Genomic DNA, 23,580 nt, shown 5'->3' with positions numbered 1-23,580 from the left:
TTTCTGTGGCTGGGGTGCAATGGACCAAACCTGCAGCACGCAGAGAACTGCACCGGCAAATATGCAGCTTTCAGAGTGCACTCCACAGACTCCCAAATAGCTGTGAAATTGACAATGGTAGTGAGGCTTGAGTACTCCAAGATGTCTCTCACTAATATAGGCATAGCCTACTCTAACTATACCCCACACAGCATGTATCATCTGGACTTCCCTGTCCAGATGATACATGCTATGAAATTCTTGAACTGTGTCAAAGGTGTGTGACACAGCAGTAGACACTTGAGCATACCCTTTGGAGCTGTCCATGCCTGCAGCAATATTGGAGGGGAATTACTGAGGGTTTAAAAAAAAAAAAAAAAAAGAAGCCTTCCTGGGGTGGGGAAACTGTGATGGCAAAAACCAATTAGCAATAGACCTGAACAACTCTATTACCAAAGCTTTGTTCCAAGCTAAAAGGCTACTTATGCCTTACACTGAAAGGATCAAACATTTTAGGAGTTGCAAAAAGCCATGGACGTCATGGTATTGCTGGAAAGAACGATACTTGATAAAAAAAAAAAAAGACAGCTGCTTAAAGCCATACTGACACGTTCCTATAAAAATCATAGGAACGTGTCAGTAAGAAGTAAATGCGGCACGGAATAGTTCCCCCGCAAAGCTGCCCCCAGCCCCGCACACCTGTGTGCAGCAGACCGGCAGGGTTGAGTGAACCTTCCATAAGCTGAAGTCCTGTTTTGATTCGTAATCAGCCTATGAAAGGATCGCACCACCCCCAGCCCAGCTTCATTGAGACGGTAGAGAAGATCATTTAGCAGTGTTAGAGGGTCAGGTGAGCGTGGGTTTGCGGGGGGCTTTGAGGGGAAATATTCTGGATGCAGCATTTACTTGATACTGACACGTCCCTATGATTTTTATAGGAACGTGTCAGTATCGCTTTAAGCATACACAAATCTGGCATCCCTGGACTGACAGCCGCAACCACAGCTGAGGCGTCGGCTGTACAGCTGAGTGGATAGAATCTCATTTTCAGTGTTTGTAGTTTAGATAGATAAAATAAAAAGCTATGGCTTAGTTATAGATTTCAGTTGAAGGTACCATAAATTGAGGAGTCAGAGGATATTTAATTTCTTTAGCTTTGCCTAACATAACCATGCTTACTAAAAATGGGGAATGCATAAGTTATCTATAAGCATCAATATATATGAATTCATTATATACAGTATATATGGAAGCGTTTATACTATACTTTAGGTGTTCCTGGCAACTTGATAATGCTGAGGGCACTAGGAACAGATACATGGGATTTTTTCAATCTGTGGCTTTTCTAAAGTGTTCTTTTGGCCAGCTTCACAGTTGCACTCTGATGGAGAGGGGATGTTCACCTTCCGGCAAAAATGCAGCATTTGAGAACATACAGTATATACATTAATAACAATTAATGAGACAGCCCTGGAACTGCCTAGTCATTGTATTCTAATTGATTTCTGGTCTATAGAGCTTAAATATCCTAAAAACCAGGCAGCAGTCGATCTGTGTTTTTGATTGAAAGGACAAACCAGTCAGGAGATATTGTGGTCCATTCTGCCACGCAGATTTGCTTCCAATTGTTCAGGTTTGTTGCTCAATGCTTGTGTTTCTCAAATACTGCAGATTCTCAATTTGATTGAAATAAAGGACCTTCCCATTGTAGCACATTCTGCATATAATTTGGCCTGTGTTTGTCCTCGCTTAAGTTCAGTTAAGCAGACTGGAAGTTGCTGCAAAGACTGCAGCCATGAAGATCCCAAGTAGTCACACAATGAGGAATGACATATAAAGATCATGGAAGCCATAGACAATGCCTGCTTCCATAAAACATACCCTATATATTTCTTTTCAGTTGGACAATGATACTAAACATAAGGCCAAAATAGTACTGGAGCGGCTGTACACACACACACAATAAAATGATATGTTGTAGAAAAAACTAGAAATGTGGACTTACAAACACACAGGCAAAAAACACTCCTGTATATATTTCACAGTCAATACCCAAAACCATTTTTGTTGCAATAGGCAACTCTACATAACAAAGCCAGAGGATTAAATATGTATACAAAAACATTCTTTGTCCCCAGCATAAAACAAAGTCATATTAAACAATAAGTGAGTTTCTGTGTGTTAAACTATTGCAGAACACAATTTCAGTGTAGGATTTTTCAGAAAAAAACTAGAAGAATCATTCAAGATCTAAATACCTTTGCAAGGCACTGTATAGAAGTCAACTAGTTTGAAATGTATACATTGTAAATGATAATATCAGAAGGAAGACAATCGAGACTTGAGAAAAAATGTAAAACATTTAATAAAAGAGCTTTCTATTCTGGTTCTGCACAATATAGCAAAATATACTGTCATATGTCACAGTGAAAACAGCAGAACTTGGCATTTGTCTCTTTAAGAGAGCTGTCATACCATCCCTGTTTATGAGCCAAACCAATTATGGCAGTGTAAACTGTTTTTGCCAGAAACATATGTGAATGGTTTTAACATGTCCCCTTCACATGACACGTTTAGGGTCTATTTTCTCCAGCTGCACGAGTGGCCTGAGCTGTTCAGCAAACCCTCGGACTTCATCAGCTATATTGTCCTGACCAGCTGGTGCCACTGCACTGAGCTCTACAAGATATGAAAGTGACAAGGGTTCAGCTCCCTCTGCTGCTCCGGACACCAGTACACGAAACACCTTGTACACTGCCACCTTCATAACCCCTTTCCGGAACAAGTGGCCTCGTGCCACAAACTCATGGTCCATACGGAAGCCCATCTCCTGCAGAAATTCAGGAAGAACATCCGAGGTGGCAATGTCAACACAATTACGCACTAATGTGTGGCGGCTTCGGTCTCCAGCTTCAGGCTGACCCAAATACCTAAGGTGCCAAGGAGCGCCTGGCCGATCTAAAGGACGACGTGCACGTAGCACAAATGGGCTGGCCTGCTGACCCTTGAGAAGGTAGACACTCTCGTGATCTGCAAAGGTCTCAGGTTCCATGTTGTCACATAAACCACGTAAACGATGGAGGAGGCTTTCTAGACCCTGGTCAAGGATACTACCTGAAAAATTAAAATGAAAGACTTGAAACATTTGACTAGAGTTACTGGTAAATCTTTGTAATACGTTAATCAAGAGTAGAAGTGATAATTTAATGTCAATGTTTGCCACAAACAATTAAAATGTGGTTGTTTGATGTGACTTCGGCAGGGTTACTGACCTTATATTTATATGAAATTTGGGGATCTGGACAAATGCAACACAGGTATAAAAACAGAAAAACAAGTAAATACTTTTAAAAAGAATTTTGTTTCAATAAATATAATTGTAAACAAAATTAATTCCCCCTATAATAAAACCAAATGTGTCTCGACACCCCTTCTTAATTGTTTGGGCCAACAACCCAAATGATCAGAAAAGCAGGAAGTGAACAGGCGCTGCAACTCTTCTTCACTTTCTCATTTGCTGATGCACAAAGTACTGATCAATGGGGTATAATTAAATTATCAAACACGCCCAATTGATAAATCAACCAATAACTATGGCACAGCAGGCTGTGCCAAAGAGCTTACAATTGAATATCAAGGGATTTTATGGCCAGTGGCGGATTTTATGGCCAGTGGCGTAACTACCGGTGGAGTGATTGGACCAGGGCCCACACCCCCTCAGGACGCCACGGCAGCTTGCACACCACTGATTCCGGCTGCAAAATCACGTACAGAGGGGGGTGGGGGGGCCCAGCCCAGCTGCACGTCCCGCACCAGGACCTGACCCCCTCTAGTTACGGTTTATGGCTAGGGCCACACCAGGACTGCCTTTACTAGGGGGCTGAAAGGAATCATTCTTTTGATATTTAATAGAAGAGTAAAAGGGAAGTCTAAAAATCTTGTTATATTTTTTGTTTCGTTACAGGCAAATGGATGCCTGAACGAACATTAAACGATTACACTCAGAAGGCTTTTCGGTTAGAAGGGACACAGTATTACCATTAATATAGTAAAAGCACAGTTTATTAGACCGTGGTTACCTTGTAACAAGTACTCCATCATGTTAATAGTGCCTCCAGATACAGGCATTGTGGTGACTGGAGGAGCCTCCATGGCAAAATTCTGTTTCTAAAATAGAAAGTCAAAAAATTAACCAAAAATACACTTTATACTACATTTATAACTGTAATCAAGCCAAGGTTGAATCTCCACTTATATTGTAAGACATTGTAAGACAGGGCCTTAATTTAGGGTCAGGTTTCATGTCACGCTATGTGACCTGACTGAATCCAGACTCCTGGACTATTTACAACCCACCCTAATTCATTGTATTATCTCTACATTTGATCTCTATCTATCTGTAATGTCCTAATTTATTGCCCATGAATTAGGGATGCAACCCCTTTCCACCCCTAATTTGCATATGTAAATTAGGGTTTGGTTCAGTATTCGGCCAAATCTTTCATAGAGTTCGGGGGTTCGGCCGAATTCAAAAAAGTGGATTCAGTGCATCCTTTATATATATATATATATATATATATATATATATATATATATATATATATATATATATATATATATATATATATATATATATATAGTCTGGAAAATATGCAGGTTTATATGGAGGTTTAACATGAATAAAAAGAGAACAATCCTTTCACACTGCCGCTGCAATTCCCAGGTATAGTGTACTTTAACCCTGGACAGTTCTTTTGGGGTGCAGTCGGTCATTGTTTACCTGGAAGAAGCCTCTTAATTAAATGAAGTCTAGCTCACACCTGTCACTTCTCCGCTACCAATACGTCTTATAGACTAGTGATGTCTCCCTACTTTCAGATCTGTCCAGGGTTGCCACCAGGCTACTCAAAAGCTTACTTTATTCCAGTGTTATTAATAGGGTATACAATAAAGACTGGTATGTTATGTGTGGCCATACTAAAATGCTAACTGTATATGCAGAGCAGTCCAATTTGATAATTCATTTTCAGTACAGACACAAGGTATAAATAAGAAATATATACACACTTACAAAAACTGCCTGACAAAAATTGGCAAATAAATAAACGGAACCGGAATGCGATCGGATCAGATTAGAGCATGGCCCGCAGGATCAAGGGATGGCTATTAAAGTAAAAAAAGAAAAAGTTCTGCTGCACAGGGGATCTTCCACGCACTGGCTTTCCCTCGCAGTCCTGCAAGATGCTGCCTGAATACGTAGAGTCCAATTGTACTATTTACGTAGCTGCGTGCGTCTGACGGAGCTTTGGGTGGAGGCGGGATCCTGGCGCTGGGAGAAGCAGGAAGACGGGACAGTGACGCAACACGCTCGTACGCGCCATGGGGGCGTGGTGTCAAGAAGAGAGGCTCGCAATAAGAGTGGCACAGTGTCTGTATTACTTGGTCCAGGCCAAGTAAGAAGATTATGGACCCTTATATGGAGGCCACCGAAAGGCCTGATAATCCAACTTCTGGCTGAAAATTGACCCGATATCAACCAAGCAGGTTTATGTTAGACAAGTATGGGTGGTCAAATCAGGCCAAGATCCACTTATTTGGCAACCTTGCAAAACTACCAGATCTAGCAGTGTCCCAGCGTAAGTTGGAAACAAATAGTGTTTGCAATTAGTTATTTTCGCTTTGTGATCGTTTTTCTAATATTGAAGTGTAAACTTTCATTTTTCACCTTCTAAAGCAGCTCCTGGAGGGTGGGTGGGGGTCGCCAACTCTGTAACTGTTCTAAGGCTGGCCATAGATGTAAAGATTTTTAAATGATCCGATCGTCATCGTGAGATCACGATTATCTCGAAGCGATCGTATTAATTGTCCATAAACTAAAAAGACCATTTCAGGCGATATTGCCAGGAAAACAAAGGGCAGCTGCCTTCTTGTCCCTGCAGACATAGATAGATTGCACTGGGACCGATAAAGATTTTTTTAACCTGACCGATCAATTTTCTGACAGATGTCGGCCGAAAAATCATGCGATCGTTCAAAACCCACTAACCACACGATAATTACGAAGGACTGGTCGGACTTCGCTAAAATCGGTCGTTCAGCAGGAGAAATCTATGCGTCTATGGGGGGACCTTAAATTGATACATTTAGTTGATACATTTCTTATCTTTGTTGCTGCTGAGCAGAATTTCATTAAAGCAGTTTCATTAAAAGCAGCTGTTAGAATTGATACAATAGTTGCTAATATTCCACAGATACTGCTGAAAAATGTATCAACTAAAGGCAGCAAATTAGAACAGTTCAGATGCTCCTGGATCACTGAGCTGCCAGACTGAAACACCAGAGACAGAAACATTTAACTTTAAACTTCAATTTTGGAAAAACAATAAAAAATGGAAAGCAACTGAAAAAAGTCTTTATTTCTGGTGAACAATCTGAAATCAACTCAACTGAAAACAGTATTTGGAGGGTGAACAACCCCTTTAATGCAGCAAAGCTATGGATTCCCAACTATAGGAAATTACAAGTGCCAACTTTAACCCATGCATAGTTACTAAAAGTAGAAGAGCTGCAGCACTTTGAAGAAAGCTCGACTTATACATAAAAGCATGTTCTGTTATTTATCGCTTTACAGCTAGTACCAGAGGGGAAGCTGTACCTTGGGATAATATTTCTATGTGCAAGCTATAACAGAAAATGTTTGTGAGTACCCACCTGCAAAAAACCAGGATTATATGAAGGGAAGCCAATCCCATTTCTTTTTTCTGATGGTGGCGTTGTAACTGGAAGGGGTCTAATACACATGCGGTGTATTGAGTAATCTTCATAAAACACCATACGGGGTGTTATTTATTAAACAATATTACTCTATATATTTCTCTGTTTGTCACTGTGCCTTTGTTTTTAGATACTGTGATTTGGACTTGAAGTGTAAGCCGTAAAAGTAATGTGAACTTTCCAAACCTTGGAACCTTTTTTTTTTTTTTTGGACTATATTTACCAAGTATGTAAGCCTCTGGTAGCAATCTTTGGTGACTGTCTTTCTCCTCCCCTTTCCAATTACCCCTTCCCACAGCCAGTTTCTATTGACTGCAATGATTATATGGTCATATTATCCGTGCATACTTTTTGCTTAAGATCTTATGCCTTCTGTCCTGTCAGGGTATTGGATGACACGATAAACAAAGGACCTGAAAAGCCACCTCTCCTCCATGGCCTTCTCTTATAGCTACACCACTGGTAACAATGTTCTTTATCTCAGATAGTCAGCAAGGTAGATTTGAAGGATTATACCCCGATTTATACTTTCATATTATTTTTTGTTTAAACAAAAAAGAAAAGCTAAGCAAAATATTTTGGAACATTAGTTTATTCTGCACAGGGAATCATATTTATATCATATTGATGTGTAATTGTGGCTGGCAAGTGCCACTTTAAAGGGAAAGCTAAAAAAATGGGATAAATATTGGAGTAAAGTAAATTCATACTCTGTAAATTTGTCAATGTACACTGCAATCATCCATTAAAAAGAAAATTACAGTATTTAAGTTATGTATTGCATTTATGCTATCACCTCACACATGGTTTAACTTATTCAAGTCGCTGGGAAAAACTGCAAGTAAATTGTGGTGTGAATTAGTGTTACAGGAACTAGCTTAAAGGACATGTAAAGGCAAAAAAATAAAATCCCACCTTTACTTTCTGTAATGAAAAAGAAACCTATCTCCAATATACTTAGATAAAAAAAATGTGTACCGTTTTTATAAGAAACCTGACTGTATGCAGTGAAATTCTCCCTTCATTTACAGCTGTGGGTAGGAATTGTCAGACAGTCCCTAACTGCTCTGCAGGGAAACAATCATACTTGAACAGCAGGGGGAGCCCCCAGCCATACTCCCAGCAGCTTTGTTTCCCTGTAGAGCAGTTGGCGACTGTGTAGAGATTTGTATTGGATTTTATTTTTGCCTTTACATCCCCTTTAATGTTTCCAGCTGCAGGGACAAAGATCATGGAGCCAGATTTAAAGGAACAGTAACACTAAAAATGTTTGTGACAAATCCACTCTAAACTGCTTCAATAACAGCTCTGGTGTGCATAAAGTTTATTATATTCAATGCTTTGTCCAAAAAACATATTAAATCTCTGCTTCTGGATGTACACTGTAGAATGCCGAAAGGGCGATTTTGCAAAATCTGAGGTGCGGCGCTCCACATCTCTGCCTAGACTGCTGAACCGGAAGCTAGTTCTTGCTGCTGTACTGAGGATTTTAGAGACCTCTGCAGGACTTACTTCTGTGCTGCAAGCAGGGAAGGAATGTCCGCAGCGTAATTTACTTCTGTGAGTGCTGCGAGTGGAGAAGGAATGTCTGCAGTGGTTATTCCTAAGCTTGCTTTAGCTCGTTCAGTGCTGCGAACGGTAAAGGTAGCACGCAGACCAGCCATAAATCTAATACACAGGACCCAGTAAATTACGCTGCGGACATTCCTTCCCTGCTTGCAGCACTATTAACTGATGCGTTTTGAAAAAAACTTGTTTTCCCATGACAGCATCCCTTTAAACAATACAAAAACTGTAAAATCCACATTAGATTACAGGACCCAGTGCAGTCTGTATACTCTGATAATTAATCAATCAGTCTTGCTGTATCGATTTCTGGCAGATATTTGACTTGTGTTGTTTTGTTAATTTATGATGATCCTTAAGCAGCCCAGTCCACACTGAGCATGTGAACAGTCTTGGTCTTACAAAGATGTTTAGGCTGGGAGGAGGAGTTAGGGGGGGGGGTCTACGTGGGGTGGGGGGGTACGGGTTTTTTCATTACAGGGTTAAATACTCCTTTAAGAAGCGGCAATGGACAATTTCCAGTTTTATTCAAATTTTACAAGTTAGCCCCAGAATTTTACTACACAATTGCTTAAAACCAATACACAACATTATAATTATGATGGATTTGGCATTCAATGAGTGATGTGTGGTGTATTACAAAGCTGTTTTGCTTCAGAGCTTCATATATAGGCCCCACAAATGATCTCATGGAGTTTAGTAAATCATTGCAAACCAACCATCTTTATTATATTAAAATATCTTGTACAGCATTTTTGTTGTAAATTATTTAGTCACTCTAATGTCCTGTAAGGTTATATTTTGAACAGCAGGTGACTGAATTTTTCTTATGCCAGCGCTTTTAAACCTTTATAAATAAAGTGTGCTATTATCTCATACCGCATGTTTATGGGCCTGATAATATTAAAATGACATCATATAATGAAATTTATGGATCCTCTGACCAGACAAGATGCTATAAACAGCTACTGAAGGTACAAGTGTCTACAAGTTTTAAAGCAACAGATCCCATACCTGTACAATTTCATTAAAGTGGACCTGTCACCTACACGTAAAAAGCTGTATAATCAAAGTCCTTTGCAAATTAAACATGGAACCCAAATTCTTTTTTTCATTAAAACATCCATACCGTTTAGAAGGGGGTTCAATTTCCGAGCTGTCAATCAAATATAACCTGCACATCTCTATGTCTGAGATGGGGCAGTCAATTACTTTCACTTTCCATTGAGAAATTCCTAGATGTCAATGCACTCCTCACATTCCCCCTCCCCCACATACTCTTTAATTGTGTAGGTCACTGTGCATGGGCATTAGGTCCCCCATTCTGGTGCATACACAAAATTTTGGCGTGATACACAAATTGATAACTATGTCCACAAAATGACTCCTGTCTGCTTGCTGTGATTGTGCAATTCCAAGACTGAAGGAAACAAAATTGAAATAAATATAAATAAAGTTTATTTTGCTCGACTAACATGACAGTAAAGAATTAGGGTGACAGGTCCCCTTTAAGTTGAAGTGTTTTAAGCTCAAACCAGTTCACCATATGTATAACCAAAATCTTTATTTCACAAGGTTTAACAAACGGCAAAATATATTGTTTCAACAACATTTGTGAAAGAAAACAAACATGCAAAAAATAACTTATAGGGGTTGGATAAACCCATCTGCTAATCCTGCAAGACAAACATTCAACAAGAGCAGTAACCTGAGAAAATGTTCTTCACAGTCTAAAACTCACTGTGGTTAAAAAGGTGCCTTGAAAGAGGTAGACTACTGGGGAGGGGAGTGTACAAAGATTTGCTGTTGAAATACTGCAGTCCAACGTGTGGCCTTCTAGCTTTTGATGTGCTCATTCCCAAATCTTCCAGGAGCCCGAATAGCCTCAAGTAGAAATAATATATATATATATATATATATATATATATATATATATATATATATATAGATATATATATAGATATAGATATACACTTTTTAAGAAGTGAAAGGGTTTACGATTTTGGAATAAAATGGTGCTATTATTTAAAGCAGCACCCTGTGTAGACACAATTTCTTTTTAAAAGAACAGTAACACCAAAAAATGAAGTGTTTTAAAGGAATGATAATGTTATGTACTTTTGTCCTGAACTGGTAAAACAGGTGTGTTTGCTTCAGAAACACAACTATAGTTTATATAAACAAGCTGCTGTGCAACCATGGGGGCAGCCATTCAACCATTCAAGCACAGGATATACAGTAGATAACATAAGTTCTGAAGAATCCCATTGTATACTATAGAGCATTTTGGTATCATCTGTGGAGTATCCTGTGCCTTTTGTCTTTTTTCAGCTTTGAATGGCTGCCCACATGGCTACGCAGCAGCTTGTTTATATAAGTTTATATAAACTAAAGTACTGTTGCTGAAGCAGAGCAACAGGACATTATATTTTCATTACTTATTTTTTTGTGTTACTGTTCCTTTAAGAGACTAAATTAAAGGCACTGGACCACACTGAGGGAGTTAGTGCTGATAATGCTTCAGTGTAGCAGTTTAAAGTAATTATTGCATCTTCAATGCTGCATAAAGTAGTGTAGAAGTATGCATTGCTGAGTGCCAATGTATGTTTAACATATCATACCATGTATGTTTAACATATCATTCCAAATGTAAACAATGCACAACATTCCAAAAGGTATAGCAATTTAGTGAACAGTGCATTTAGTGGCCACAGTTCCTTAGTGAACACAAGGGAGTGTGAGGACTTTCCTGCAAAATGTCAAAGCTTGCTACATTTAGACATGGAGAAAATGAGGGAATCCCTCCACTTAAAGCAGACTAAGAAGCTCTCTTCTCATAAGTGAAGACTGCTTTGCCAAGTTAGTGCAAATAAGCTTTGGAGACCGCAATTATTGGATAGTTCTGGTCCTAAGGCCATTTACCAATTGCTTGCTTAATATGTCCGCAATATCACTTAGAAGCTCACGTCATAAAGCGTGTGATGGCTCTGAGACAGTACAACAAAGCAGCCTGCAGTCGAGCTTCTAACAGAAGAAAGTTCAAGTGAACCTGAGGGAGGAGAAAAGAAACATTATGAAATCCAATTTTGCACCCACAATCTCAGTTTTTAAAAAAAGGATAATATACCCAATTTGTAAGAACAGGGGTTAGAATTCTCTTTTATTTTCCTAAAAAATCAACTGAAACAGATTCTTATGTACAGGGGTGCTTTATGGTAATATTTGTGTGTCAAATAATACAACCAACATCCAAAAAGTTAAAGACAATGGGTGTGATTTATTAACCTGTTATTGTTTAAGGAGGAAAAAAATAACATTTACCACTAGGTAATGGCGGTAATGTCAGAGCTGCACTGGAAACTCTCTTCTTTCTAAGCCCTGAATTCCCAGTCTGAGAATATACATAACGTTTCCACCAATCCTACATGGGAAACCAGAATAAAAATATTGCACCCATCTACCATTTAAGCACTGATATATACAGGTAGATGTGTAAAATGTTTTGCAACTGTAATGAAGTGCAAAAATATAATTTGTTTTCTCCCAAATGTATAGATCATAGGATTTCACTTAAAGTGATACTAAATATTTTCTTTTCAAAATATGAATCTACATGAAAAGTTACCTAAAGGTCATGTTGATTGTTTTTCGCTGATAGTTCTGCCTTTGTATGTAATCGTTACTTGAAGTTCCTAAACCTGACTGTTTTTTCAACCTGACTGTCCCTTCTCAACTTGTCAGGGTTTCTAATGCTAACGGACTACTGCTGCACAAAAATGGCAGCCCCCTCATAGAGAAAAAAGGAGTAAGAAAGGTAACATGAAAGCATCAGGCAGATACTTTTATGGCAAAATTATAATTAGCATTCAAAGATAATGTGATGATAGATATTAAAAGAGAAAATACCCCATTGGTATTCGTGCTTATGACATACAGAACTGGCAAAAACTAGTGTGGGATGCGTTAAAAAGACTGCCATTATAAACATTAGTAACATGGTCATGTTTCCTATTATTAATAGAAATGTGTTTTTCTGCAAAGCAATTTTATTTACATGAGTGGGTGCTGCCACTGTTCTTTTTGGGAGGTAAACGTATTCATGAACCCAAACAAGACTTGTCAGCACACCCTAGATAGAATAGTAACACTAAAAAATTTAAGTGTTTCAAAGGAATGAAAATAATTTGTTTTATAACTTTTTATAATACTTTCATTATTTTGGTGTTACTATTTCTATGATGCTGGTGAGACCATCACCCTCCTATTCACACTGAAAAAATTTACACTCAACCATACTAAAGTGTGAAAGGAATAAAAAACAATATCACCAAGAATTTTTTTTATTAAAATGGCCTCAAATGCAACATTTACTAGATTAGTAAACATGTACTAGATAGTAAAAGTTACATCATTTATTGGGTTTAGTTTTATAGAAATACTGGTGGATTCTAAAAGCAGAACGAAATTATTGTCTCTTAATTAATTTGCAATTCATGTTTTCATTAGAGAAAGGAAGAATTGTGGGTCTAAAAATCTCAAGAAGACCAGATGACATTTTACAATAAGTCTAGGACCACTTATCCTTTTTGTGTAGTGAACTAATTCCTAAAGCAATGTACAAAACATATGAATTTATCCTTAATCTCTAGCAGTCTGGTTGAAGCATCCAACATTGGACCAATCAGAATTAGGATAATTTACAATGCACTGACAATCATCAATTCAGGCGCAGGCCTACCATATGTCTGATCTTGCCTCCTGAGGTCACTACTAAAACTTTGGGCTGTGGTGGTTTATAGCTGTGGTGAAGAAACCGGTTTTGCTAATCTCTGATCTCCCAATGGTAGTAGCTATATAACAGCATTCCCGAGACCCCCCAGACGAATGTCTGAGAAACTGTGATTAATTATGCCAACCAAATAAGAAGGGCTTATATTATTAACTTTACAGGTTCTATAACAAGAAAGGAGAACATTTTGTTGAAATATTCAGACTGGGCTGACTAAACATTAATAATAATTAAGACTTGCAGAAGCCTAAGTTTAACTAGATTTACCTTTTCTGAATGTTTAAACTGCCTCCAAAAGTCATTATATAGCAGTCGGGTCACCCGCTCTGGGTGACATGTGACCGTCTTCATATAAACTTTCAGACTCCTCTCAAGCAGTTGGTTCACCTCTCCATAATCATAGTCATCGTACCTAAAAAGAAAGGCATGAGACATGATTTAATAATATTCCAGCCTTTCAAGGATATATACAGGTTATTTTGAAACCACAAGTTACCTTATTCCATAAATGCACTGTATATAGTTCCATATTGCACGTCTTAATTTGGATGTGTCCACACCACTATGAGTGGCACAAGTGTGGTAAGTTAGATTGAAGGCCACTTGGAATTTATCATCCAGCAGCTGTCCAACTTCTGGATTTAATCTCTGTAGAAGCGAGTAACCATGATCTTCCCATGTGTAATCCTAATAAAAGAATAAAAGGGAATAAAGCAAAGTAAAAATTTACTTTCTGGGCTGCATCTGCACCACTGACTGGAGTATATACTTAGGCTAATGGCACATGGGGTTTTTAAATGACTAGTGTGCATCATTCACACCCATTGTCAGATTTCATTGTTTTGCTGCCAACATTTTTAAGGTTCTTTTTAAAATAACTAAAGTCCATCAAATGCTGCACTTTATATTTGGGCTTCTGTACCAGTACCAGATTCAAATTATATGCATCCCAAAATACCCACTGTAGAGCACAAAACATATGCGGATTTCACCCTGGGCTGATACTCTCTATGATACCCACTCACTTTTAAGTTTTTCATTTTTTTTTAAAGGTTTTCTTTTCTGAACTTCAACCAACAGGTTAGAAAAGCATTGGCTGGTCATATATAAACAAGCTGTATACTCTGTACAGAATTGTCTGCAGTAGCCAATGCTGTCAGTAACGGGTAGGGTTACCCTAGTAACAGGTCAAACACTTTTATTGAACCTTCAATCCGGCAACATTACACTTCTCTGAGCCAGTTAGTACATAAGTAAATACAACTGAGTATGTGCTAAATGCACAGGAGGAGAGGGGGCAGGGCTGGCAGGAGGTCTAGGGCAGCAACTTAATTTAAACCCACCACAGGCTAGAAGCACAAGAAATTACACATGGCTCAATGATGTTAGGAATGCTGCTGACTATATGATATGCATACAAAAAGTTGCAGGTATAGGATCCATTTTCTGGAATGCATGAGATATATTGTTTTCCAGATACAGGTATGGGACCTGTTATCCATAATGTTCAGGACCTGGGGTTTCTGGATAACAAATCTTTCTGCAATTTGGATCTTCATACCGTAGGTCTACTAAAAAAATTATTTATACATTAATTAAATCCAATAGGATTGTTTTGCCTCCAATAAGTTTTAATAAGGATTAATTATATCTTAGTTGGAGATCAAGTACAAGGTGCTGTTTTATTATAACAGAGAAAAAATAAATAATTTAAAAAAAACGGAGTGGGATATTGCCTTTCCGTAATCTGGAGCTTTCTGTATAACAGAACCTAGACAGGATCTTTCTGTAATTTGGATATTCTTACTTTAAATGTGCTAAAAATGATTTAAATATTAAATAAACCAAATAGGATTCTCTTTTAGTTAGCTTAGTTATGATCAAGCACACATTTTATTAGGGAGAAAAAAGGAGAATAATGTTTAAAAAATTAGAATTATCTGCTTAAAATGGACTATGCGAGATGACCTTCCCATAATCCAGAGTTCTCTGGATAACAGGTTTCTGTATAAGAATAATTGTTCCTGCATACTCCAGGGTAAAAATGCATTATCTACTAAAATGTGCACCATATGCAAAGTGAAAGTAAACCGCACCCTGTACACCTATACAGTGGGCAGGAAAAATGGTGCAGACCAGATGTGGACTTGCACATCTGCAATTGTTGTCTGGGCAGACAATTGGACATTGTGGGTATAAATTTTTTTTTTTTTTAAGAAGCCTGAAGACATGGCCAAATGGCCATACTTGTTATTTGGTTAGGCAATTTGCTCAGCTCTGATCTATTTTCTTACGTACTTCATACTGCAGGGATAAGGTTTGCCATATTTCAGACTACTGTCAAGACTGACAATTTGATGACCCTAATAGCATGTGTAGCAAACATCAGCACAGGAATCAGTACAAGTCCATTCTGTCATCTCCTTGTGCCATGGCCCTTATACTCACAAACTGAAGGAGAAAATTCAAAGGTAACAAGCCTTCGTGCAACAGCGTGAACATATATTGTTAGGCTGTGAATCTGCTAGTGCCCAGAAGGCTAAAGATCTGTTTTTGAGCATAACAAGTGAAGCCTATTATTCCAATAATACTTACATGAGCACGGAATGTAGGTGGAGCCTGCTCACCCCGACGAGTAAAATCAATGTAGCCAAAACCTGGATCTTCCAGAAAGTGCAGGATGCCAGGAAAGCAGACTGCCTTACTGTTATCACCTGCCATACAGAAAATAGAAACATGCATTAAAGTTAAAATACATGTAATCAAAGTAACATCTATAAACTGCATACTCAAAAATACAGTTACAGTAACTTCTAACCATTGGTTGGAACCATTGCACATTCTCTCTTCTCCCTCTCGAACCTGGTTTCCATTTCTTCTTGGCTGGTCTCTTCTCCTTCCTCATCCAGTTTCTTTATCTCAGCAAGGACTCTCTCTGCCTCTTGCAATTTGCTGCAGCCCTAAATTCAAAAATATACACACATTCACACATATCTTGCATATTTAAGGGTACATACAAGAATGCCCCAGCATCAACTAACCTTCCCTTTATACATGCTAGAAATATTGACAGTAATACAGAGAAATGGTATTCTAAAATTGATTATAGTAATTAAATGATATACATTCTTAACCTATTCTTGAGTGGAAATAAATAGAAACTGCAAACAATGAAAATGGTTTATAAACCCTGTGATAGTAACTAGTAAAACACAGGTTATTGGCTTTAGCCTATAAATATGAATGCAGTAGAAAACTAAAGTTCTGATATGGTTCAAGGAACCCCCAAACCAGATGAGCTGATGGATGAGTACATTATATGATTAGGATGGGGCCCTTTTAAAAAATTATAGGGCGTTTCCATTTATGGTATAAAGTAATGGTAAGGGAAGGGAACTCACAGACTGAAAATTACCTCCTGCCATGGCTTCCAATGTTGTAATGGATAGCACATTAGCATTCACCCCAATGCTGCATGCCCACTTCCATCTATTAGGAAATTCATTTCTGAGAACATCTGACACTTGGTTTTACTTTTTTCTACTCACCTCATTAAGAGGGATGTCTGGAGAGGGAGGGCGTGGAACAGCATTATTATCCTCCGAAAGGTAAATTCCACAGCCCAAGATAAAAGAAGAAAGTGCATGAAAATGAGTAAGCAGCAGCAAAGCATGGATTAGCTCTGCAAGAGACCAAGAGTGGCCCCCCTGTGAGCTCAGAAGAATCTGCAAAGGAAGACGCAGGAGAGCAGATTGTAAGTATTTTGGCACAGGAACTTATCAGACCTGCTGTCGCTAAATCCTTGCATTTCTGCATGTAAATTCTGCATGTATGTGTATATATATATATATATATATATATATATATATATATATATATATATATAATATTGATGATTTTATTATTTTATTTTTGCCCCTGACATATTCTACAAGAACTATACACTACATATATTTATGCCCATAGATTGTCTTACATCCCTCTTACTTCCTAGGTTTATTTCCTTTTTCACCTCAATATGTTCCTTGTTTATCAACCATGGCCTGTGAGCAAGGATCTTATTCAGGTCATTAAGTTTGCGCAGTTTCAGAGGGGCAGCATCAAATCCTTCTAGCCAACGGGGATCCCCTCCAACTTGCAGAAAGCAGGACGAGTGAAGAGACACAAGATAGGTGCACTGATGTCGAGCAGAGGCCTGCAATATAAATTGTAGATATATATAATAAAAAAGGTAAAAGGTACAATGCCACAAACTATGGCGGGGAAATACGACAGGAGAAAAATAAGGGTGATCTTGCAGAATATAATCAATAGTGCAGACGGATCATTTACCATTATTGCCACATAGTGTCTCTCTGGAAGGGAAAGAGCTCCGTCCATACGCAGCAGCTGATGCTGTGTCTTCCAGAAAACATGCAGATAATCAGGATGCAGACCCATAACTGCTGCAATATTGTCACCAACATATGGACCAGTTATCTATAAAAAATACACAATGTTACCTGTGACACAAAAGCATTGGATTTGCAACTGCATATACCAATTTTTTCATTGTAATGCCAACCAAGCAGTACATATTTAGTTAAACTATTCTAAATTCCAGTATAGGCTCCATTATGCAGAAGCTCCGAATTACAGAAAGGACACGTTCCATAGACTCGCTTTTAATCAAAAAAAACATTTTTAACAATTATTTCCTTTTTCTCTGTAATAATAAAGCAGTACCTTGTACTTGATCATAACTAATAAATAATCATATAATATAGGCAAAAAATCCTAAGAACCGTAGTTTAATTCATGTTTAAATTATTTTTTTTAGTAGACTTAAGGCATGGAGATCCAAATTACAGAAATATCCCTTATCTGGAAATCCCCAGCTCCTTAGCAATCTGCTATGTCTCATATCTGTATTAATATTTTTTCAACAACAGAGAAGGAGCACTCGTTTTACTTAAAGAAAGTCCCGAAGTATAAACCATATACATTTCTTGTATACATATCAGTGTCTTGCTCTCAGTTAAAGGAATGGTAACATAATATCAAAGTATTAAAAGGCAAAGTAATTCAAATATAAGGTACTGTTGCATTGCACTTGTAAAACTGGAGTGTTTACTTTAGAAACACCGCTATAGATTATATCAGTGATCCCCAACCAGTAGCTTGAGAGCAACATGTTGCTCCCCAACCCCTTGGATGTTGCTCTCAGTGGCCTCAAACAGGTGATTATTTTTGAATTCCAGGCTTGGAGGCAAGTTTTGGTTGTATAAAAACCAGCTGTACTGCCAAATGGAGCCTCCTGTAGGCTACCAGTCCACATAGGGGCTACTAATACCCAACACAGCCCTTATTTGTCATCTCCCAGGAACATTTTTCATGCTTGTGTTGCTCCCCAACTCTTTTTACATCTGAATGTTGCTCAAGGGTGAAAAAGGTTGGGGACCTCTGGTTTATATAAATAAGCTGCTGTGTAATCCTGGGGGCAGCTAGTCAATGTGAAAAAGGGGAAATGGCACAGCTTAGCAGATAAACTCTGTAGAATACAATTTGTTTCGTTTTTACACAAAAAGATAAACAGTTTAAATGTCATCCATGGCTCTCCACAGTACTTCAGAGTTAAAATATTTCTCATTTAAAATAGGACAGTTGTTGCCAAGAAATAATTTATAGGTTCTAGAATAAATACATACTTTAAATGTAAAAATTTGTGATTCTTCAAAGGGCTCACAATTTATTCAACAGTTCTTCTGATTTACATTACTCTGTGGTAAGTGTAACAGCAGACATCCTACCTGTGATACAGGGATATAAGCACTGGGTCCTCTGGTACCTCGACGCCACATCTCCTCTCCTTGTTCCTGCTCCCAATAAAACAATAGGAGGAAACAGCAGTCATTAATATGAAATCGACAACCCTCCGTAGATGCTGTGCAGTGAAATTTTACACAGAGTTACATCAGTCAACAATGTTCACTTTAAGCTCCAGGCAAAGGGAACACCCATCAATTGGAATGCAGGAAGACCAGAGACAGATACACAGCACAGTACCTATCCAAACCAAAATACGATGATGGAAGGTAATTAAAATATATTTACATATAGTGTCACATTATCAAGACTGATAACTGGTCTTAAGAAGCAATTGAATCTGTGTAAAAGCATTTGTTTTCAGTTTTTTTAATGAGCAGTTTGCCATAGCTGGGGAGTCATACATTTTTTGGCTGATGTAACCTTGGACCAGAGTTGGAAATGGTTGAAAGGAGGGAGGGGTGTCCTGAATAAGAAGTATTTTGTTTGGAACCAGGTTCATACACACTTAACAATTGGAGAAGCAGAACCATCTTTACTTCTTTTTGGCCAACCAATTGAAATTTTCCTTGACTGTTAATCCCCAATCCACCAGGATCAATGGTTATCTGCCATGCCAAGACGGATCAGGCAATATGGGTGACATTTGGATAAACTGTCTTAGGCTAAATTCACTTGCATTTTCAGGACAAAATCCTATAGTTGCAGAGACTGGTGGATGCCATTAAAGAAAGGAAGAATAAGTAAACTTTTTTTTCTTTTTTTAAATCACAAAAAAAATTATTTTCTAATTCTAGTTTTCCAGATAATGGATCTTTCCAGAATTGGATCTTCACACCTTAAGTCTACAAGAAAATCATGTAAACATGAAATAAACCCAATAGGCTGGTTTTGCTTCAAATACGGATTAATTATATCTTAGTTTAGATCAAGTACATGGTACACGTATGGGACCTGTTTTCCAGAATGCTTAGGACATGGGGTTTTCGGATAATGGATCTTTCCAGAATTGGATCATCATACTTAAGTCTACTAGAAAATCATGTAAACATTAAATAAACCCAATAGGCTGGTTTCGCCTCCAATAAGGATAAATTATATCTTAGTTGGGATAAAGTACAAAATACTGTTTTATTATTACAGCGAAAAAGAATCATTGTTAAAAATTTGGATTATTTGGATAAAACTGAGTCTATGGGAGATTGCCTTTCTGTAATTCAGAGCTTTCTGTATAAAGGATTTCCGGATAACGGATCCCATACCTGTACTCTTATTATTACAGAGAAAAGGAAAATCGTTTTTAAAAATTTGGATAATTTGGATAAAATTAAGTCTATGGGAGACTGAATTCCATAATTCAGAGTTTTCTGGATAATGGGTTTTTCAGATAACAGATCCCATACCTGTACTAAATACTGCAACTTATTTCAGCTAGTTCCTGGTCTAGTGTGAACGTCTGCCTCCTGTTCTTTTATAAGCTCTTAAGGTGGCCATAGACGCACAGATAATATCGTACAAAACAAATTTTTGATATTCCCTGATATTCGTTGTATGGTGGAAAAAGAGCCAACCGATATCGGCAGAAGACTTGGATATCGGTCGACTCATCGATCGGGCTGGATGGAAAATTTTGATCGGGTGCCTTTGAAGGGACCCAAACCTCGCCCATTGTTAGTGCTGAATCGTCAGATACAGGTAGAATTCTATTGTTTCTTCCCGTATATCTACCTGTATATCTGACGATTCAGCTCTACACGTGTGTATTGAAACTAACGACCTTTCTTGGAAAGATCTTTTCCAAGAAAGATCGTAATTGTTACGTCTATGGCCACCTTTAGACTATAAAGACAGTCAAAAAGGTGCCTGTTGCACATGCTAACTTCACTTCCACTGAAGCAGGAGGCAAAAATAATAATCAAAAATGTAAGGAGAGCACAAATGTATTAAAAAATAGGCTTATTATTTACAGTACTACTTTTCAATGGTTTAACCAGTGGTCATTTGTTCCCCAAAATACAATTCTGCCTTGATTGGTGCTACAAATAAAGCACTGATTATTAAAATGTAATAATGTTTGCACAAATCTACTTAAAGACATTATATTGACCAACTACTTGATATAACCCATACACTGTATGACATAACAGTTGAATTGAATAAAAGAAATCCTGAGTCATAATGTTAAAGCTGCAGTATAACTCATTTTCAGACACAAAAAGATCCACTAGTTTGGCAAGTCATTGTCAATGACCAAATCTTAACGATTTGCACACCAATGTACTGGGACAGATCAGAATGATAGCCAACAATCAGATTATAATGCACACCTGTTGGGAGAGGATCCCATTAAAGGGCATGTAAAGTCTAAAATAGAATAAGGCTAGAAATGCTGTATTTTGTACACTAAATATAAACATGAACTTACTGCACCACAAGCCTAATCAAACAAATAATTTATGCTTTCAAAGTTGGCTACAGGGGGTCACCATCTTGTAACTTTGTTAAACATCTTTGCAAGACTAAGACTGTGCACATGCTCAGTGTGGTCTGGGCTGCTAGGGATCGTCATAAACAAAGCTACTTGAGTTCTGCATGGCTGGGAAGTAAGGTGGGGGCACCTCCTGCGGTTCATAAATATGATTGTTTCCCTGCTCAGCAGTTAGGGACCATCTGACAATTCCAATCCACAGCAATATATGAAGGGAGAATTTCACTGCATACAGTCAGGTTTCTTGTAAAAACGGTACACATTTTTTAATTAAAGTATATTGGAGATAGGTTTCTTTTTCATTAAAAGTAAAAATGGGATTTAATTTTTTGCCTTTACATGCCCTTTAATAGGTTGGATGAGACATCTGGCCAGCAATCGGTCAAGCAGAAAATCATAAGAGTCCATATACAAACCACTAAGCTGTGGATCCAAGTTTTCTCTGCCACTGTATTTATGCCATGTGTAACAACCATAAGGAAGACCACCCCTGCACCTTATGATAAAAGGCAGTGAGGCACACCTGGGTTGCCAGACTTCACCTCTAGCGGTTTGCTTTCCTCTCTCTAGCTCTTTGGTGGCCAGAAACATCTCCAATTGAACCTTCAACTGCACAAGTTCCTGCTCAGTGGCTGCCACAAAAGAGAAGTCAAGCAAGCTGCCAACCCGGCTGTGTTTCTCTGATTTTTGAGATATAAAGCAGTATTGGGGTGCATGGGAGGAAGGTATGTATAGGGAACCAAAGTGGTAAAAAAAAAGGTTACAATAAGCTTACAATATGTATTTTACACTGATTTTGTTTTTTAAAGGAGAACTAAACCCTAAAAATGAATATGGCTAAAAATGTCATACTTTATATACTGAAATCATTGAACCAGCATAAAGTTTCAGCATCTCAAAGCATCTGTAATATAAGCTGATGCTACAGGGCAGAAAAGAAGATGGGGAGCTACAGGGGCATCTTTGGAGACACAGATCTTTACTGCTAACAGGCTGTGGTTGCTTTGGGCTGGTACAGAAGTATAACATTTCTAGTCTACTTCTTTAGTTAAGCTTTAGTTCTCCTTTAATGGCAATTTAAAGTAAAGTTTGGTGCTTTAATTTATGCAAACATCTGTTATCCACAAAACTCCAGGTCCCAAACATTCCAGATAAGTCCCCTGCCTGTCGGGGTGTAGTTAAGCAGTCCATGTCAGGACTAGGGTGATTAGAAACCGGGGTAACAACTACCAAAGACGAGCTAAAGATGCCCAGACATGTCTAGATATGCGCACGGGTTCCTAACTCGTGATCCTGTGATTCCCAGCATCCTTAGCGGACACGTAAGGCACAGAACTAAGGAAAACAAAAGGCAAACTCACATAACTGCACTTGACGAACATACACGGAAAAGTACAATGACGCAATAGCAACCAGAACTGCGTTTCAACAACAAGTAAACCCCCCGCCCCAACTCAATGGACAACAACAACTCTTTCAACATTATGATCCGCATACCTTTAACCTCCTGCTGGCAGAGCACGGCTGGTAACCGGTGTAACCCTCCTCCAGATAACCAACATTATCTGCCACCCTAATAGGGGGCACAGAGCAGACTGCCTCCAGGATGAAACTGTGCCCTGAACAAATGAAAATTAAACTTCTGTAAGGTACGAAGGGGTAAGCGATCACGGCTGCCCTCTCTTCAGCTGATCCTGCCGGTGACGCTACGGACAACCCCTGGCCACGCCTCTTGTTGCCTTCCTTATATAGACTCGCAGCGGCGACGTCACCCTCAAAGTCCAACAAATGTTACGGAGGCCTCGCCCCCCGAAAACGCTCACGGGAATTGTAGTTTTTGCATTGATATAGGGTACTACGCAAATTTCAAGCAGAAAAACAAGATGAAATGACTTGAGAATTCATTGTGATTAAGACATTGTTTATTCGAACAGCAAACGTGGTTTTCTAAACAGATCTAATTTATAATAGCAGAAACACTGTCAGTAAAAGATAAAGATTCCCATACCATTTGTATAGATGTACTCTATATAAAAATGGCATACCTCCTAACATTTTGGAAGTAAAAAGAGGGACAACATTTTTTTTCCGCACGTAGCACAGCAATTTTTTGACCACACCCCTTTCGGTGGCCACACCCCCTAATTACCATGTTTGTTTTACAAAATTTGGCAGGTTA

At 38.3% G+C, this 23,580-nt stretch overlaps 2 protein-coding genes across 3 annotated transcripts; both read right to left on the bottom strand.

Moving 5' to 3' along the window:
* Positions 1–2,325: 2,325 nt before the first annotated feature.
* Positions 2,326–5,199, bottom strand: med18.S (mediator complex subunit 18 S homeolog). The gene is made up of 3 exons (NM_001093464.1): positions 5,051–5,199; positions 4,059–4,146; positions 2,326–3,093 (listed from the first exon to the last, which is right to left on the bottom strand). The coding sequence occupies exons 2-3, from the start codon at positions 4,129–4,131 to the stop codon at positions 2,540–2,542; spliced, it is 627 nt and encodes a 208-aa protein (NP_001086933.1). The 5' UTR covers positions 4,132–4,146; positions 5,051–5,199; the 3' UTR covers positions 2,326–2,539.
* Positions 5,200–9,754: 4,555 nt separating this feature from the next.
* sesn2.S (sestrin 2 S homeolog) lies at positions 9,755–23,135 on the bottom strand. Of its 2 annotated transcripts, none has more exons than XM_041583924.1 (10): positions 22,899–23,107; positions 18,898–18,963; positions 17,441–17,587; positions 17,121–17,303; positions 16,657–16,833; positions 15,927–16,068; positions 15,704–15,822; positions 13,605–13,795; positions 13,376–13,520; positions 9,755–11,368 (listed from the first exon to the last, which is right to left on the bottom strand). In XM_041583924.1, exons 2-10 carry the CDS (start codon positions 18,946–18,948, stop codon positions 11,282–11,284), a joined length of 1,242 nt encoding a protein of 413 aa, XP_041439858.1. In that variant the 5' UTR covers positions 18,949–18,963; positions 22,899–23,107; the 3' UTR covers positions 9,755–11,281. The 2 variants fall into 2 exon arrangements, with proteins under 2 accessions (XP_041439858.1, XP_041439859.1); XM_041583925.1 differs by having other exon boundaries at positions 10,665–11,368; positions 18,898–18,966; positions 22,899–23,135.
* Between the last annotated feature and the right edge of the window lie 445 nt (positions 23,136–23,580).

The sequence above is a fragment of the Xenopus laevis genome, chromosome 2S (genome assembly GCF_017654675.1).
Source record: "Xenopus laevis strain J_2021 chromosome 2S, Xenopus_laevis_v10.1, whole genome shotgun sequence".
NCBI classification, from domain to species: Eukaryota; Metazoa; Chordata; class Amphibia; order Anura; family Pipidae; genus Xenopus; species Xenopus laevis.
The sequence above is the reverse complement of the archived record's forward strand: the minus strand, read 5'-3'. Positions and strand labels throughout refer to the sequence as shown.

Bases quoted from the DNA above. Each gene is read 5' to 3' on its own strand.
- sesn2.S (XM_041583925.1), bottom strand. From the start codon at position 18,948: ATGTGGCGTCGAGGTACCAGAGGACCCAGTGCTTATATCCCTGTATCA. The intron at 16,834-17,120 runs GTGAAAAAGGAA...CTTCCTTTGCAG, and splicing joins TAAACAAGGAACATATTGAG to ATTCTTCTGAGCTCACAGGG. The intron at 11,369-13,375 runs GTAAATCTAGTT...CTCCTCCCTCAG, and splicing joins AGTTTAAACATTCAGAAAAG to GTTCACTTGAACTTTCTTCT.
- med18.S (NM_001093464.1), bottom strand. From the start codon at position 4,131: ATGGAGGCTCCTCCAGTCACCACAATGCCTGTATCTGGAGGCACTATT. The intron at 3,094-4,058 runs GTAACCACGGTC...TTAATTTTTCAG, and splicing joins GATGGAGTACTTGTTACAAG to GTAGTATCCTTGACCAGGGT.